General features: G+C 43.9%; 1 protein-coding gene across 5 annotated transcripts in view; it reads left to right on the forward strand.

The window, feature by feature from the left end:
- The window catches only part of RTN4IP1 (reticulon 4 interacting protein 1), a 46,345-nt gene extending 29,431 nt beyond the window's left edge, over positions 1–16,914 (forward strand). For all 5 annotated transcript variants that reach the window (XM_080664271.1, XM_080664268.1, XM_080664272.1 and 2 more), the window contains 3 exons: positions 2,581–2,764; positions 6,298–6,390; positions 16,789–16,914. In XM_080664271.1, the coding sequence (XP_080520397.1) occupies positions 2,581–2,764; positions 6,298–6,390; positions 16,789–16,896 (385 nt within the window). In that variant the 3' untranslated portion in view covers positions 16,897–16,914. The remainder of the gene's footprint in view (positions 1–2,580; positions 2,765–6,297; positions 6,391–16,788) is intronic.
- The last annotated feature ends 1,185 nt before the right edge of the window (positions 16,915–18,099 follow it).

An 18,099-nucleotide genomic window follows, 5' to 3' on the forward strand; every position in this document is an offset into this window, starting at 1 on the left:
CCTGGTGCACGAAATTAGTGCACAGCGGGGGGGCTGTTCCTCAGCCCGGCCTGCACCCTCTCCAATCTGGGACCCCTCGAAGGATGTCCTACTGCCGGTTTACAGGGATCGGGCCTAAACTGGCAGTCAGACATCCCTCTCACAATCTGGGACTGCTGGCTCCAGCCGCTCACCTGCCTGCCTGTCTGCCTGCCTGATTGCCCCTAACCACTCTGCCTGCTGGCCTGCTTGCCCCAACTGCCCCCCGCCGCTGGCCTGCTCGCCCCCAAATGCCCCCCCTGCCAGCCTGATAACCCCAAACTGCCCTCGGTGCCAGCCTGCTCACCCCCAACGGCCCCCCTGCTGGCCTGCTCACTCCAAACTGCCCGCCCCCCCTGCTGTCCTGATCACCTCCAACTGACCCCCACTGACTGTCTGCTCACCCCCAACTGGCCCCCCTGCTGGTCTGCTTACCCCCTGCCATCCCATCCTGGCCTGATCACCCCCCAGCGACCCAAGGTCCCAGCCCAGGGGTGGGCAAACTTTTTGACTCGAGGGCCACAATGGGTTCTTAAACTGGACCAGAGGGCCGGAACAAAAGCATGGATGGAGTGTTTGTGTGAACTAATATAAATTCAAAGTAAAGGAGCGGAGGGGAGAGCAAGAGAACTGGATAGAACAGCCGGATCCGGCCCGCGGGCCGTAGTTTGCCCAAGGCTGTCCCAGCCCCTCCTTTTTTTCTTTTTTTTTTTTTCAGCACCTCCTTGAGAGGAGGCCAGGGCTAGCCAGAAACAAGTATCTAGGATTTATTTATCTTCTATAATTGAAACTTTGTAGCCTTGAGTGGAGGCCAGGGCCGACCAGGGCAGGCAGGAAGCTTGGCTTCCTCCATTGCCGGGGCAACCCAAGCCTCCTGCTTGCTGCAGTTCCATGGCCGTCCGCCATCTTGGTTGGGTTAATTTGCATACTTGCTCCTGATTGGCTGGTGGGTGTAGTGGAGTGATGGCTAATTTGCATGTTTCTCTTTTATTAGTGTAGATACCTGAAGTTTGGCCTCTGAATCTACCTAGAATAAATTTGTTCCTCCTTCTAAATCACAGCTTTTTAGATTTCAATCTTAGAGTTTTACAGCAGGAAAGGGCTTCAAAATTCTTCAGTCCAACTCTTACCATGTTATGGTTGAGAAAATTGGGTAGAGGGTATATAAGTTTTGAATGCTCAAGGTCATGCCACTTAGTCATGGGTGGGAGAACTGCATCTACAACCTGGTCTCAGGACTTCTTTTTCAGGTGGTGCCTGTTCTATGATACCAGGCTGCCCTTAAGTTTTATTTAAAATAAGTATCATCATTTTTGTTTATTTAAAATTTGGGAAGGAAGTAGAAAAATAAAAGCAGAAACTTTAGAAATTTAGATTCACAGTTTTTATTCTTTTTAATGAAAAGAATAGTCTTCTAGTAAGGTCATTCTCTTGCACACATAGCGTTCCATTTTTATTTGCCCTTCTTTAGTTTAGTCCCATAAAAGACTTAAGATCCACAAAGTTGGTCGAAGCTAGTTTTCATAGCTCTGATGCTTGATTTCATTCAGATGAATTTAGCAGAGAAATGAATTTATTAAAAAGAAATTTATCAATTTGCTTAATGTATAAACATACATTCTCTAAATAAATCTTTGTTTTAACAAATATTTAAAAGCTTCATTGGGTTTTATCCCCGTTAAGGAGAATGTAGTGATTATAGCAGCTTTAGATTAGATGTAAAGAGTTGAATATCTGTTAGTTCCTGTGGATTCCATCATGACTGGATTTTCTGGGCATGTTAGAGCAGAATTGAAGACTGAGAGCAGGCTGTTGATTTCTTTATACATTGTCCCAATGCTATGCCTGAAACAACAACAACAAAAAAGTAGAACATTTCAGGGGAAGAGGATGCTTCTATTAGCAGTTCTAACTCTAGAGGGATTAAAAGCAAATTGTTTTTGTAGGTGAAAACCTTGCATATTTGTCATTCCAGTACTTCTGTGCACTAAAGAATACTTTTACTTTTATCGCATGGATGGGCTTTGCAGTTTTCTATAGAGCTTGAGTCGGGGTTTCTCAACCTTGGCTACCTTAGTTTCTCAACAGTTGACCTTTGGGACTGGATAATTTTTTGTTGTGAGGGGTTGTTATGTGCACAGTAGGGTGTTTATCATCATCCCTGGCCTCTAGATGCCAGTAGCCTCTTCTCACCACCTTCCAGGGTTGTGACAACTAAAAATGTCTCTAGACATTGCCTAATAGGTCCCCTGGGAGCTAAAATCACCCTCTATTAACAACTGCTTGTTTAAATTATTCTTAAAGTATTAGAAAATTTGATTTTATGACACAAAAAATCAGTCACATTTGACTTATCTAGGAGAAAAGCCAGAGATTCAGTAAGTGGCTATTCCCTTTATTCCTTTGTCAAAGCAGCCACCCCTTGGCTGGATATCACAGCACAGTTTAGTTTGTGACTGTCACTGAAAGAAACCCTATGGCTAATGGTGATGGGATTGAAGGGGGATTGGAGCCCTGGGTAAAGACTGACAAGGATATTTTGATTTGCTTCTTCCTCCCCAGGTTTGATTTTATCCTTGATAATGTTGGTGGATCCACTGAAACATGGGCTCTAAATTTACTCAAGAAATGGTCAGGAGCCACATACGTGACTTTGGTGACTCCTTTTCTCCTGAACATGGACCAGTTGGGCATAGCAGATGGCATGTTGCAGACGGGCGTCACCATGGGCTCTAAGACACTAAAGGTAAGGATTCAAGTCCTGGTTGGTGAGAACAAGCAAGTGCCTCTTGCTCCTGGAAATTGATTTCCACCCAGCCAGTTTATTTCATCTTGGAGACAAGCATGGGCTCTGGAGTCGCACCCTGACTGTGTTCAAATTTCAGCCTCCTTAGTAGCTGTGTGACCCCTTGCAAATCAATTTCACTAGACCTTGATGTCTTCACCTGTAACACGGGGCTAGTAGGATATATGCCTTACCTCATGTTGTAAGGGTTAAATGAGAGAATCCATGTGAAGGACTTGGCACAATGAAAAGCTCCTGTTAAATGTTAGCCTTTATTGTTACCATCTGATATACCTTCTGCTTTTTTCTTGCCTATACCTGATGCTCTCTATCTTCACCAGTCTTAACACATAAGGTCTCTTGTATGGGAAGGTGAAAATTTTAGTAAGTGTGCAGTTGGCTGTTTTTTGTTCATAGGATTGGGATATGCCAGTGATTTCCAGTTGGGGCTTTCAGACGTTTAGAAGTCCATGGGCAATTTTTGAATTTTCTTTCAAAAACCGAAAGAAATTGTAGTCTTACTTCAGTGAGACTACAAAGACTCATAGAACCATCAGGCCTTTCCTGGATTTGTATTGATTGTCCCAACACTGCACATCCCATATGGATCAGAAACTCTAGCTATTGATGGCATTCTGGGAGTTTCTGACGATTGATTAGTCAGCCTGACTGTTAACAGGGCCACTGTTACCAGGGCTAAAGGAGCTCTGTCCCCACCTGAACACACCCAGTGTGTGGTGGGCCTGGAGACGTGCAGCCTTGGTTACAGGACTGGTGGCTTGAATGTTTGTTCTTTCTTAATGTGATAGCCTGTTGTCCTCACAATGACGACAGAGCCTTACATAATTCCACCTGATACACTGTTGGTAATCATAGGTCATTGGTTTAAAATCTGAGTTAGTGATAAGGTGGAATAAGTGATACAAAAAAGGAAGATAAATTCTTTTTCATTAATTAGACAAAATACTTTAGGCCCAGGAAAAAGGCAGTAGAAGGTTCCTTTACAGTAAAAGGTTGTGGGTCACTGTGTCGAGCCCTCCATCACTGACCCATATTTGTGAGATGACTGGCTTGATAATTATCTTAACTTTTTTTTATTCTAGAAATTAATTTGGGACCTTTCTGGGAGTGAACTTTAGGACTTTGGTCTCTCGGATTCTGTGTACTAACTACACACTTAGAAGTGGTAGCGAAGAGCTGTGATAAAAGAGACCAGCACTCAATTCTTAGGAACCATGTGTGGGTGATAGAGGTGAACACTCAGCACAGTGCTCCGGGGTCTTCATTTTTCACTAGATCCAGACACAGCCGAAAAGTGTCCACAGGGTGCTCTGTGAGAGAAAGGAAACGTACTATGATTTGTCTCTTCTTTCCCTTTTCACAAAACCCAGGCTTTCCAAGAGCTTTAAAATATAAGTTTAAGTTTTCTAAACGGTTTTACAGTTTGTATTCCAGTGAGTCCCCTTACAATTTAACCTTCAGAGCTGGCCTCTGAGAGTAAAACATGCATAGCTCTCTTCATTTTCCCTTTCTCCCTGCTTGAAAGATGATAGTGGTAATCTCATGTGAAAACCTTTTAAGTAGTTTCTGATGTCTTTCTGAGAATGTGCAGTTAAAGCCTCATTGTAATGCTCTGGGCTCTCCTGCCTGCTTTGGTTTACTCACTCCTGTAATGGCCTGGAAAAAAAAGTAAAAATTCTGCTGTTGCAGACCAGAAGTTTCACTTTACAGGGCAACCCACTGTAAAGAGTTATAGACATGGTAGTGGTGACCATTGCTATTCCTTCTTTAAAACCCTAAACAATTACTAGAATGTTTTAATTGTAGTCTGTAAGGCTAGACCTTAGCAGGAAGTACATGAGCTGGTCTGTGAGTATAATTAACTGGGCCCCCTATAAGCTTGGGATAATCTCAGTGCTTCAAACTGTATTTTTTTTTTGCCTTTCTTTTTTTTAAGTTAGTTACCTAAAACAGTGTTTCCTGATCTCTTTCATGCTCTGACACACATAGAATATGAAAGTATTTGAAGAGCGTATTGAGGCTCCTCTGGGTCAAGAGCAAACTACCTAGAGACTCTGCAGCCCAGGCTCTGCCCTGCTATCCCAAGGGCTGACGGGGGTCCATGTCCCATTACACCTATTCTAGGGTAAACTTGGTTCTGTTTGCGTCCGTGGTCTTGGGATAATTATTAATGGTGACTTCTTTAACTCTCACAGTTGTTCCAGGTTAGACAATAAACTGTAGGGTCACTTGACCAAACCCGTAAGCCATTCCTAACACACCTGCTCTGAAGCTCTGCCTAGACAACAGCTTGGTTTTGTCTTTCTTTCTAGTCTTAACTCTCATTTGACATTGCCCCAGTCTTTCCTCAGTAAGCTTTACTTTAGCACTAGGTGAAACTTTTATTGTATACTTTTCATATATTGGGCATTTTACATGCATTCTCATTTAATCCTTCCAACAACCCTGTGCGCTAGGTGGTGGCATCACCATTCTGCAGGCCAGGAAACAGGCCGAGAGAAGTAGCTTGACGTAAATAGCACAGCTATTAAGTGCCTGAGCTCAAGTAGCAGGGAGTTCCATTATACTTGCCAGCTCCATGCCTTGGTAGCAGCAGATTCAAGCTGAGGCATCGTGAGGGCAGGCTCAGGAGTCAGCCATCCCAGCAGTTGTGGGCACATGCAGGGAGGGAGGAGGCACATGGTCCTGGCGGCCTCAGGATAGCTCACATCTGACCAAGTGTAGTTTGGGCAGGTCAATGGGGTATCACGGAGACCCTCAGCTCACTTGTTTTCATCATGGCCTAATGATAATAAATAATAACAATTCAAAGTAGGTATGGCAGTAGAGTGATCATGAACCCTCTTGGTGTAAGATTTTTGTTTATCTTCACCAGGAGATGTTTTGTCCCATTATAAATTAGGCGGCTGTGGACTTGCTGTAACTATAGGGGAAGACCCAGCCATGATATGTAAAAAAAACAACCCTAACTTTGTCTTGCCTTTAAAACTATCTTATTAATCTCAGAGCCAGGAATAAAAACTGTGATTGGATTTCTTATCTAAAATTATATTTTGATGCCTTACTGTCCCCAAAGAATTCTTGAATTAGGTAAAAAGCTCTTTTCTGGTGCCTCTTGGCCTTAACTCAAACCTTAGTAGAGAAGGCCTAGAGGTATCAGCCATAGTTTCTCATAGAGAAGAAATTGAGTGTGTTAGACCATCTAGACTGTCATTTTAAGGAGAGCTTTCCTGTGCTTGCTTGTCAGTCGCACGTTGGTGAAGAAGCCTGAGTTCACAGGGATTTTTTTTTGTTCATTCATTTATTTATTAAACATTCACGGAGCATTCACTATCTGTCATCTCATTGTAGCAGCATGAAATGGAAAGTCAGTTTGTCCTAGTCCTCCAGAAAATACTTCTCACTAAATTTGCATTTAGTCAGAATTTATCCTTTTCTGTATTTGACATGTCTTTTTTTCCTTTTCGTTTTAGCATTTCTGGCAAGGAGTTCATTACCGCTGGGCCTTTTTCATGGCCAGTGGTCTATATCTGGATGACATTGCAAAGCTCGTGGATGAGGGAAAGGTATGTACAGCCTGTTGTGTTGCTAGAGTGTTCCTTATAATCTGGGCAACTTGCCCATCAAGCCCAGTCCTTGGGAACTTTGCAGAGGTGGGCTCAACCAGCATGTGTGCTGCCTCACATGGCCAAATTTAAGTGCCGTGTTCTTGGTTCTACCTCCTTGGGAATCATAGACGTAGACTGCTATACTTGAAAAAGAGCTCACACTGTCTAGTCTAATCCTTTTGGTTTATAGATGAAGAGGCAGGCGCAGAGAGGTTATATGATTGCCCTGAGGACCATTGGTTAGTGGTTAGCAGAGCTGGGGTCTGTAGCTGGGCTGCTACTATTTTGCTGATGATCTTGAAAAGAAGGCACCATGAAGGTGCATGGAGGTGGGGCACACTTGTGAGTTTACGATAGAACTGCTTCTGGAGGTAAGCAGATTTCCAGATGGGCAAGGAGACCAAACATTGGAATTTAAACCCCAACTGGACTGAAAGTTAGGTACCGGGGTCTCCTGTTCCCTGGCTGGTGTAAGAAAATCGAGGGCCAGTAAATGGTATACCTGAGAGGGTCGATGGGCAGGACATGGGTGAGGATGGATGGAGACTTTGTGGGGATAACTGGTTGGTTTTCTGACCACTCGTGGCTATCCTGCAGTGGGCATTGTGGGGAAGGACTGCTGCTTATAGTCTGGTCATATCTTTTGGGGTATCAAAAGGCCTTTCAGGGCTGTTGAGGGTTGAAAGTCTCCTCAGCTACTGCCGTTTGAGTTCGTACACAATCTTAATCACCCTGATATTCCATCTTTGAAGGATAACCCAGAAGGCAAACTCATATTTTGGTGCTGATATTTATGACTTTATTGAGAGATTATATGGAATTATAGGATGGAGAACCTTATATACTCTAGAGGATTGCATGAGGGCATAGATAAAATCATTCCCATTTTACAGATGAGAAAACTGACTCAAAGAGATAATGGGACTTGCTCGTTTGCAGAGGTGGGATCAGAATTCATACTTCCTGACTCCCAGTCCTGTTCTTTTCCTTCTCCACCTTCAGCTGCATTCTTAGTGCCTAAGTATGATCTGGGACTTCCTTGTCATTTTGCAGTGGGCAGGGAAAGTGATTGGAGCAGGGCCAGCATTACCACCGTGTGATTCATGCTAAGCCACTTGCAAAGACCCTTTGCGATGGACTTGCTTCTGCTGGCACATGCCCCTTGCTGGCCCATGCCCCTTGCTGGCCCATTTTATCATTCTGTTTCAGTTGTGAAATGGACTGTTCTTAGGAACTTCTGACTTCTTTTTGTACATGTACTGTTTTGTTTTTTAAATTCTATTACAGCCAAGGAACTACATACAGTATGTGATAGTAAAGACCTACTACTCTTCCCTAAATATTTTGGTTTCAAATTTGCATGCCTTTTCTCGGACTTCTGAATGTGGCTGTGTAGATGGAGGGCTCAGCCTTATTATCACTGTGTGAGTGTCCCTTTGCAGGGGTCTTCCCACATCCCTTGGATGCTTATTTTATTTTTAGAAAGACAAGAATAAACTATTGTAAGATAATTTGGCCCATGATTCTGCATAGTGCTCATGTGGTTGGAGCCCCATTATTAGAGAGGTCCCTGTCCTACAGCGACCGCCGCACAACTGTGCTTGTCCTGATAGCTGCTTCAGGCTGTCCTTTTGCTTACCACTACCACTTTGTATTCAAAACACTGTCTCTTTCTCTCTACCTGGAAAATACTATTTACGAAACAAAGTAGAGAGGTGACTTGTGTATATGTATCTATTAAATTTGGCAGATAACTGGTAGAATGGCTAATAAAGAAAATGATAGAAATAAAGATGCCCTTGAAGTATCCTTGAACGAGGGGCAGTGAGGAAATATTCTTCTGACCTTCTCTGCACCAGGGTTACTTGGGCTTGGGTGTAATTCTGACAGTGAAGGGCTCTGGAACCATGGAAGTTGATAGGTGACATTGGATGCCTTGGTGAGGTCGGCTGTCTTATCGTGCATCCTGCTTCTTTGTGGGTGCAACAGGTCACTGACTGCCTACACTTGGAAATCAGAAAAGATTACGTATCAGGTCTACTTACATACTGTGTGGTTAGTAAAGATGGACATTCTTTAGGCTTTGGCTGAGTGCTTTATGACTCTAATTGGAGGCATCTGATAGAGGAGCTATAGTTGTTTGACACTGTGAAGCCATGAACCAAAAGAACCTACTCTTTTAAAATATTTAAAGTTTTTAAATAGATATACATTTGCAAGGTTTAAATTTAAAAGCTAGGAAAAGTAATTTCAAGAAATCTTCCTTTGACTCCTATCCCCCAGTGACTGAGATTCTCCCTGTCAGATGCAACTGGTGTTACCAGTTTTTTGGGTATTCCAAATATGTTCTCTGTATCAGTAGGCTGATACAGAGAATGATTTATAATCAACACATTGAGTATAATGGGCAGCTGAAATTGTGCCTTGTGCCATTTTCTGCTAAGCACAGTAAGCATTTTCTGTTTTTTTATACTATTTAGCAATCATTTTTGGTTGGGAATGGGAGGGCCATAGCAAATATTAGATTTGGGCCAAACATGTGTCATTGATTAACATACTCAAAGATTAAAAACATGAAAACCTAGCACATATCTAGCTTACTGCCCTCCCCTCCCTCCACTCCCCATCCTGCCACTGTGTCACGTTTAGAGAGACTGAGGCTCTAAGAGACTAAATGACATGTTCAAGGTCACAGAGCTAGGCAGGGCCCAGGTCTCATGACCTCTGGGACAGTTCCTTCTACCATCCTTTGCTGCCTTTAAGATTGGGACAATAATAGTTAAAAACTAAATTTCTCTCCCTGGCCAGTAGGACTCAGTTGGTTGGGTATTGTCAGTTGGTGAGGATTGGGCCGAAAGGTTGCCGGCTCTATCCTCAGTAGGGGGCATGCAAGAGGCAGCCTATCGATGTTCGCTCTCACATTGATGTGTCTCTCCTCTCTTCCTCTCCCTTCCTCTTACTCTAGAAAAATCAATTATAAATCTTAAAAAAATAAAAATAAATTTCTCACAGAACCTTCATTGTTTTTTGCTTGCTTAATCATCCAGATATTAGATAGGTGGAGTTTGAATTCTATCTACAAAATCCTCTTCTTGAATCTGTCAGTATCTTTCAGGACTGAGAGGAGGTGATGAGGCAGTCTTAAGATCACAATCCGCCACTGATAAAAATGATTGTGCTTTCAGGGAAAATATTTATATATCTTTGCCTTCATATGCATGTGTTAGTTTCTTATTGGTGCTGTAACAAATTACCATAAGTGTTGTGGCTTAAAATAACACTTATCTTATAGTTGTGGAGGTCAAGAGTCCAAAATGGGTCAGCAGATCTGTGTTCCTTTGGAGGCAGGTGGTGGGGAGGGTCTGTTTCTTTGCCTTCTCCAGCCAGAGGCTGCTGATATTCCTTGTCTCTTGGCCTTGTGTCACTTTGACCTCTGCTTCCATTATCTCTCTCCTTCTGACTAATCCTCTGCTCCCCTTTGTTATTATGTTGGATCTACCCAGCTAATTCTCCCATCTCAAGATCCTGACCACAATCTCATCTGCAGAGACCCTTTTGCAAATTAAGTTATCATATTCACGGTTTTGTTACTCTGGCTGCCACAAGCATAAAATATCTCAAAAGATATGAAAAAAAATTAAAATACTGGTTGCCCTTGAGGAGAGGAACTAGGTGGCTGAGGATCAAGTATGGGAGGGAAATTTTTCTTTATACCCTTTCATCTTTTTTAGTATGTTTCTTTGCACACATTCTTCATGTGATTATTACAGACCTTTTATGTCATATACTTAATGTCCACAGGTCTATTTAAGATCCTAGGTGACCAGCCAAGCTTCTTGATTGAGTGATGATGTAGATACTTCTGTTTGTCTTTATTTGAGCCAGCATCAGAATAGTTCCTATGTACTAATTCGAAATTAATTCAGAACATTTACTGAGGGCCCACTGGAACTCTGCTTCACCCAGTAGGGTGTGGAGAGGTATTTTGGCAACGCTGAGTTACCTCTGAGCAGTGCTGTACACTGGCTCCCTGTAGGGATGGAGAAGTTGTCTGTCTGCACTGTGCAGTATGGTAGCCACTAGCCACATGTGGCTGTTGACCACTTGAAAGGTGGCTAGTGCAACTGAGGGACTGTTTTATTTTATTGAGTTTTGATTAGCTTAAATTCAAATAGCCACATGTGGCTAGGTTACTGTATTGGACAGTACAGTTTTAGAGAAAAAATGTACCAAGTTCCAAGTCAGGCAATTTCCCAGACCCCTGTTGAGATGGCCAGGCCCTAGTTTAGGCAGTTAATTACATTGCAAAACTGTAGGCTCCTTATTGGCAACTGGATTTTTTCCTCCATAGAAAGAATGCAGTGACCAGGGATTGAATCCTAGGAACACTAGAAGAGGGCTATCTTGCCAGATATGGCAAGTGCCTCATGGATCTGAAGCCTTGACGCCACAGACGTTTTCTGATGCTACTGAGATTATTTCTGTGAGGAAATACAGGCAGAGTTTCCCTAACACCTGGCAGGAAGGAGTGCCTTTTTTTCATGGGGACCCAGGGACAAGGCCTGGATGCTTTCCAAAATGGGCACAGTTACTCCCTTTGAGAGTATCCCCATCCCACCCCATCTCACCGCCTATCTTCTAGCGTAATGTTTTCTATCTAGGGCAGGAAGTTCCAGAAATAGCAAATCCAAACAAAGTCTGCCTCTTTCTTTCGTCTTCTTTATGTCTCCTTAGTTTAAGTCCCCTCATTCCCCTTTACCCCGACCCTTGAAATATTGAACCTATCTCAGGTCAGGGCCATACCTGTTCAAGAGGCTGGAACTGTGGTTCTGTCACCCTGCCCTGGGTCCCTGGTGTCTGTCCACAGAAGTGTGGACTTGGACTCATGCCAGGACCCTTAGGTCATCTTGGTGGTGTCTGTCACTCGTCTGTCTCTTCCTCATACACCCCACCCTCTGAGATCTGCGGTTTCCATGTGCAGTGGAGGCTGAGGCAGGGTCTGGGGGACAGCTGGGCAGACTGCCCCAAGCTTCCCTCCCCACAGGCACTCACACATGCTGTCCTGAATGTGTCTCCTCTGCTGACTGCTCTGACCTTGCACTTACCCACTTGCGGTTCGGTTTCCCAACCTCTCAAATAGGCTCGCTTAGTATTGGGGTGCCTTTTAAGCTCTCCTGTTTTGCAGAGCTCACTGGGAAAATGGGAATTGAGGGAAAACCTTCTGCTGTGCCTGTTTGGACGATGTCCTTGCACCACCAGCTTTCCTGTGCTTTGTGGTGAGCAGGCTTTTCTTGCCTCTTTCCCTCAAGGGGCAGACAGGGTTTTGCTCCGAGGCTGGTAAGCGTCAGTATGCCTCGGAGGAACAAGGGAGGCTGAGGTTCCCACTGTCCCTAACTCCGCATAGGAGGGATGTCAGGCAACAAGTGCCAACCCCTGGGGCCTGGCTTTCTACAGCCTGTGTTTAAGGAAGGTAAGGCACCATCAGGAGACCCCGAGTTTGGGGCCAAGACTGGAATGAGTGCTGCTGCCATGGCATCTGCCTTCTGGTCAGCTGTGAGCCCCGTCCGCAGTGGAGGTGTTGTGTTGAGCCCACTCGCTTTATAACAGGGCTCCCTGTGCTGGGTGGACTATAGCAGTGTCATCACATAAACGTCTCCACCTCACTGCGAGTCACCTTTCTTTCCCCTCTGGGTTTTTTTTTACCCTGATCCCTTGGTCCATAACAAACGAGCATTGTTGGTCTGAAGCAAAGCTGTCCACAGACACTGCCTCATTATCTAGTTAATCTCCGTTTGCTGTCACATATTCGGCCAACATTGGCATTTGCCTGCCTGTTAATCAAGAGCCTCTTTTTATTGTCACTTATGGGAAGAGCTGAATGACTCATTATGCCACAGTCAGCCTTCTGGGGTTATCCGCTACAATAGGCCTGACCAGCCCGATTAAAGTGTGCAGTCGCTGCAGGCGGCCTGTGTCATCAGTTCCAGACCTGGTCTCCCGTCAGAGTCTAAAGTGACCAGAGCGGGATGACCCGAGGCAGCTCGTGCTGGAGCGGAGCAGTGAATTCAGGCTTTTCTGTGGCCTCTGGGGCCATGCTGCTGCCTTGATTCTGTGACTGGTGTCCAATGCTCTATGACGAGTCTGTGTTACTGCCTCCTTTCTTTCTTAATTTGTCACAGGTGCCTGTTTTGTGTTCCGGCTTTGGATTAGTGCCTAGCACTTAGAAGGCACATAGTCAGCCTTTGTGGAATGAATAAATATGTGTATGATATGAGTCAGGGGCCCTAAGAATAGGGCGAAAGGCTGCTAGTGTGCAGAAGTTCACCTGGGAAGCTTATTTCAAATGAATTGTCTCCATCCCTAGAGATTCTGATTTAGTTCTAACAGGAGGCCAAGGAATCTGCATTTTAAGCATGCATTCAGGTGATTCCTTTTCAGGTAATCAGCATCCAGAAAACAATGTCCCAGGAGCTTTAGAGAGATTGGAGGGTTAGGAGATTTCATGTGGGACATGCAAGACACAACATTAGTACATTCCATTCTTTTTAGCAGAGAAGGCAAATAGGTTTCATCTGACAAGCCGGCTCAGATCTGTTGATAGTGGCTGCAATGTTGAGTTCTGAAAGTCATGCTCAGCTTACTGGGAGGACCATGATTACTGATCAGGGATGTCCTCCAAGGTGCTGATGGGAGGGGTGGCATATGTACCACACATCTGCTATCTCAGTGGCTTGGACACAGGGTTTAGGGACCACTTCTGCAGCTGGCATGGTCCCATAGCACGAGGCAGGCCAGCCAAAATACGGGTAAGTGGTTATAATCCTTGGCTACCTTTCCTCACCTTAATATTTTAGAAGGAGCTGTAGAAAGCAGCTGACATTATATGAAAGGCTCAGTGAGCAGTTGTGAGAGCACAGACTCTGGTAGTAGATCGAATTCTGCCTTACCACTTGGCAGTTATGTGATGGGCAACTTACTTAACTCTGTGCCTTAATTTCTTCATCTGTAAAGTGGGAATAGTACCTACCTTGTAAGGTGGTTATAGGGATTAAATGAGATAAACTACATAGAGCATTTAGAAGGGCACATGTCGCAGGGAGGACAACACGTATCAGCTGTTACTTTTATCATGAGCTTATTGTGATTTGTGCGTACAGAAGAATTTCCAACTCGTTGGAGAAGGGAACGTTTGGAGTCTGAGGTGCTCTTCTGGTGACTGAGCTGGGAAATTCACACAAGAGAAAGGTGCATCCGAACACTACAGAACTCTTCTTCCTTTTGTAAAAGGAAAAGTATCAGAAAACATATGCATTGGCTTATGCCTTCTGACAACTTATCCCGTGGAGGTACAGGAGGTGGTCCACTGTGTCAGTTATTAACTTGGCTTGAAGCTTTGAAAAGGAAGAGCTCAGCATGGGGAGAGGGTGCTACCTGGGACCTAGTTTCTGAAGGAGGTGTTTGGTAGTACCATTGAACCATGTGGTAAAAATAACATTCAGGCATTTGTGAATGGCTGAGGCTAACCAACATCTTCGCTATTCAGCCAAGTCTCCCAGGGCAGTTCCAGCCCTTGGCGAGTTCTCCTCAGGCCCAGATTGCCCACATATGACTCTTACTTCCCAGTTATCTGACTGGTTTTCACCTAAGTGATATTAAAAAAAAATTTTTTTATTAACCATGTCTTATTTTTCTGTATTCATTTTAAAAATATTTATTTTTCAACTATAGATGATATACATTATATTCATTTCAGATGTACAACATAGTGGTTAGACATTTATATAACTTATAAAGTCATCACCCTGATATTTCCAGTACCCATGTAACACCATACATAGTTACTCCAATATTATTGACTTAACTAAAGGCCTGGTGCATGAAATTCATGCACTTGGGAGGGAGGGTCCCTCAGCCAGCATTGGGAGAGGGTGTAGATAAGGTGGAAGGACCCCAATCAGTACATGATCAGGGCTAGGGAGGGACACGGGAGGTTGGCCAGCCAGGGAGGGACCATGAGAGGGCTCCAGGGCATGTCTGGCCCTTCTCGCTCAGTCCTGATCGGTTGGACCCTAGCAGAAAGCTAACCTAGGAGCATGTGCCCCCTGGTGGTCAGTGCATGTCATAGTGAGCAGTTGAGCAGCCTTAGCATATCATTAGCATATTACACTTTGATTGGTTGAACAAACAACCAGATAACCGGATACTTAGCATATTAGGCTTTTATTATATAGGATTCCCTATGCTGTACTTTATAGCCTGTAACTTTTTTTATAACTGGCATTTTAATCCCTCCCTCTTTCCACCTAGCCCAGCCGTGGGCAAACTAAGGCCCGCGGGCCAGATCTGGCTGTTCTATCCGGTTCTCTTGCTCTCCCCTCCGCTCCTTTCCTTTGAATTCATATTAGTTCACACAAACACTCCATCCATGCTTTTGTTCCGGCCCTCCAGTCCAGTTTAAGAACCCATTGTGGCCCTCGAGTCAAAAAGTTTGCCCACCCCTGACCTAGCCTCTCAACCCCGCTCCCCAGCCTCTCAACTCCATCTGGTGACCATCAGTTTTGTTCTCTGTATCTGTGAGTTTGTTTCTGTTTTGTTTGTTCATTTCTTTTTTGATTCCATACATAAGCAAATTGTATGGTATTTGTCTTTATCTGTCTGATTTATTTCACAGTATAATACTACCCTGTAGGTCCATCCATGTTGTCACAAATGGCAAGATTTCATTCTTTTTTACAGTTGAGTAATATTCCATTGTATATATGTACTGCATCTTCTTTAGGCAGTTGTCTATTGATGGACACTTAGGTTACTTCCATATCTGATAATGCTGCAGTGAATACTTGTTGTTTGTTGATTTATTGATGATAGGCACAAGTGTGAGGTGATATATAATTGTGGTTTTAATTTGTATATCCTTGATGATTACTGACATCGAGCATCTTTTCATATGTCTATTGACCACCATATGTCCTCTTTGGAGAAATGTCTATTTGGCCCTCTGCCTATTTTTTAATCAGATTGTTTTTGGGCATTGAGTTGTATGAGTTCCTTGTATACTTGAATATTAGCCCTTTTCAGATGTATCATTGGTGAATATCTTCTCACATTCAGTAAGTTGTCTTTTTATTTTGTTGGTTTCTTTCGCTGTGTAAAAACTTTTTAGTTGGACGTAGTCCCACTTGTTTATTTTTTCTTTTGTCTCCCTTGCCCTGTGGTTGGTGAGCCGCGGTTTGCCGCTCTGTTGACTAATGAGTTTGCCGACCACTGTCATATACTACCCTTTACCTCTTTGCACACAATATGCCACAATTGCCTAATCCTCACAGCTTCCAACTACACGGTAACATTTAGTCTAGTGTTATAACCAAAAAAATGTTGCTTTGAGCGATGTCAAACAGTTTACTGCCTATGTTTTTTTTCTAGGAGTTTCATGGTTTTTGGTCTTACTTTAATCCAGTTTTAGTTTATTCTTGTATATGGTGTAAGAAAGTGGACTCGTTTCATTTTTTATGTGTCTGCCCAGTTTTTCCAGCATCATTTATTGAAAAGACTGTCTTTATCCCACTGTATAGTCTTGCCTACTTTGTCATAGATACAAGTGATATTTATTAAGCTCCTGTCGCATGCCTAGCATTGTTCTGGGTGTTGTGGAGGATACAAAAGAGGTGGCCTATACCACAGATACTCTCAGCTCTGGTCGAGTAAATATGCCAAACAGTTAACAAATTAAAACAAAAATATCTGCCCTCATTCAGTGCACTGCCTGTGAGGGGCCACAGGGATACCTACAGCAAGAACCTTGGGGTACCCTCTTTGGTATTTCCAACTGGGTAGGTGAGACGTGTACTCAGCTGTAACAAGCAGTCCATAAAGAGGGCCTCATGCGTCCTGTAGCAGTTGAGAGAACACTGCAAATAGGGAGGTCAGGAAGGGAAGGGTGGGGCCTGGGCGGGAAGGGTGGTAGAACACAGGCACAAACTCACATGTCAGACAATGACAAGCAGACCATTTTGGTGAAGTGTGGAGTCTGTGTGAGGGCTGAGGTTTGGATGGTGGTGGCCTTTGAATGCAGATTTGGGGGCTGTTGAAGGGTTCTGAGTAGGAGAGTGACATGACCAGCCGAGCAGAAGTTAGGTGGAGTGATGATGCAGCTGGGCTGCCTCACAGAGAGGAGTAGCAGATGGGAACAGGGGCAGCAGTCACAGGCCTGGCCTGGCAGAGAGCTCCTACCAGAGGCACAGACAGACCGGAGAGAGACTGGGTCTGCCTTAGTGAAGAAACTGATGACAGACGTTACCTGCCTTGATGGATGTCACTGTTCTTACCCACCAGTCAACCTCTTCTTGTGTTTTACAGATTCAGCCAGTTATTGAAAAAACCTTTCCTTTTTCTAAAGTTCCAGAAGCCTTTCTGAAGGTGGAAAGAGGACATGCACGAGGAAAGACTGTAATTAATGTTATTTAAATAAATAGTGTTTGGTGATTACTGGCTTTCTTATATGGTGAGTGCTGGTGGGCCCAAACTTTTTCTAGCCATCCCTTTCCAGATTAGACTATAAATTCCATGTTATAAGTTTAAAAAACAAAACAAAAAGAAGACTTTTTGCTAGTAATTTCCTATCTTCTAAACTGAGCAGAGATTGATATAAAATCTCTGGGTGAGCCACACCACCACCCATCCCTCTGCCCTGCCCCGAGTGCTTTATGATGTAACCCGTTCCTATTTGCTGAGAGGTCTGTCCTCTGCCCAGCACAACGGATGCACATGTAAGACACACTATGAAAATAGCCACACTTGGACTTGTCTATAAAGTCAGTGAAAATTGCACGTTGTTTTTTCCAAGCTGTTCACACCAGATTTGCAAATTGTTGTGGCACCTTCTGTCCTAGTCGCTAAAACTGATTTTATTGTTTGTTAGTGAGATGGATGGTGGCAGCATGAAGAGCTTACTTAAAGCTGGCTCCCTCTTTGGTTCAGCAGTGAGCACATTTTCCTTTGATTTTTATTCCTCTGCTCTGCTGAGTTCTGAACCTCTTGAGGTCATATATAAACATCTGGCTGTGATTTAAAATATATTTTTTTTATTGATTTTTTACAGAGAGGAAGGGAGAGGGATAGAGAGCTAGAAACATCGATGAGAGGAACATCAATCAGCTGCCTCCTGCACACTCCCCACCGGGGATGTGCCCGCAACCAAGATACATGCCCTTGACCGGAATCGAACCCGGGACCCTTCAGTCCGCAGGCCGACGCTCTATCCGCTGAGCCAAACCAGTCAGGGCTGGCTGTGATTTAGTTGTTTACTCTTAGAAACTGAAAGTGATGCTGAAGTTCCTAACTTTTAAAACCCTTACATTTTGCATAAGAGCTAGACCCCCTTCAACCAGTGAAACATGCTTCTCTGAGGACCTTTCCATGGAAATTTCCACCATTCCACTGGGGTCCACAGTTCTCCAGTTTCTGACTTTAAATGCCTGCATTTAGGTATTTCACCCATAAGTCCAGTATGGCTTTTGAATCTCTAGTCTGCCCTTCATTCATTGCAGGTGAGTGTCGATTTCCTGTTGTACTCCTCGTTACTGCACTCTAGACACTCGCGTTTAGCTTTTGATATACACTGAGTGGCCAGATTATTATGATCTCTGAACGCATAATAATCTGGCCACT

The sequence above is a fragment of the Plecotus auritus genome (assembly GCF_963455305.1).
Source record: "Plecotus auritus genome assembly, chromosome: 4".
NCBI lineage: Eukaryota > Metazoa > Chordata > Mammalia > Chiroptera > Vespertilionidae > Plecotus > Plecotus auritus.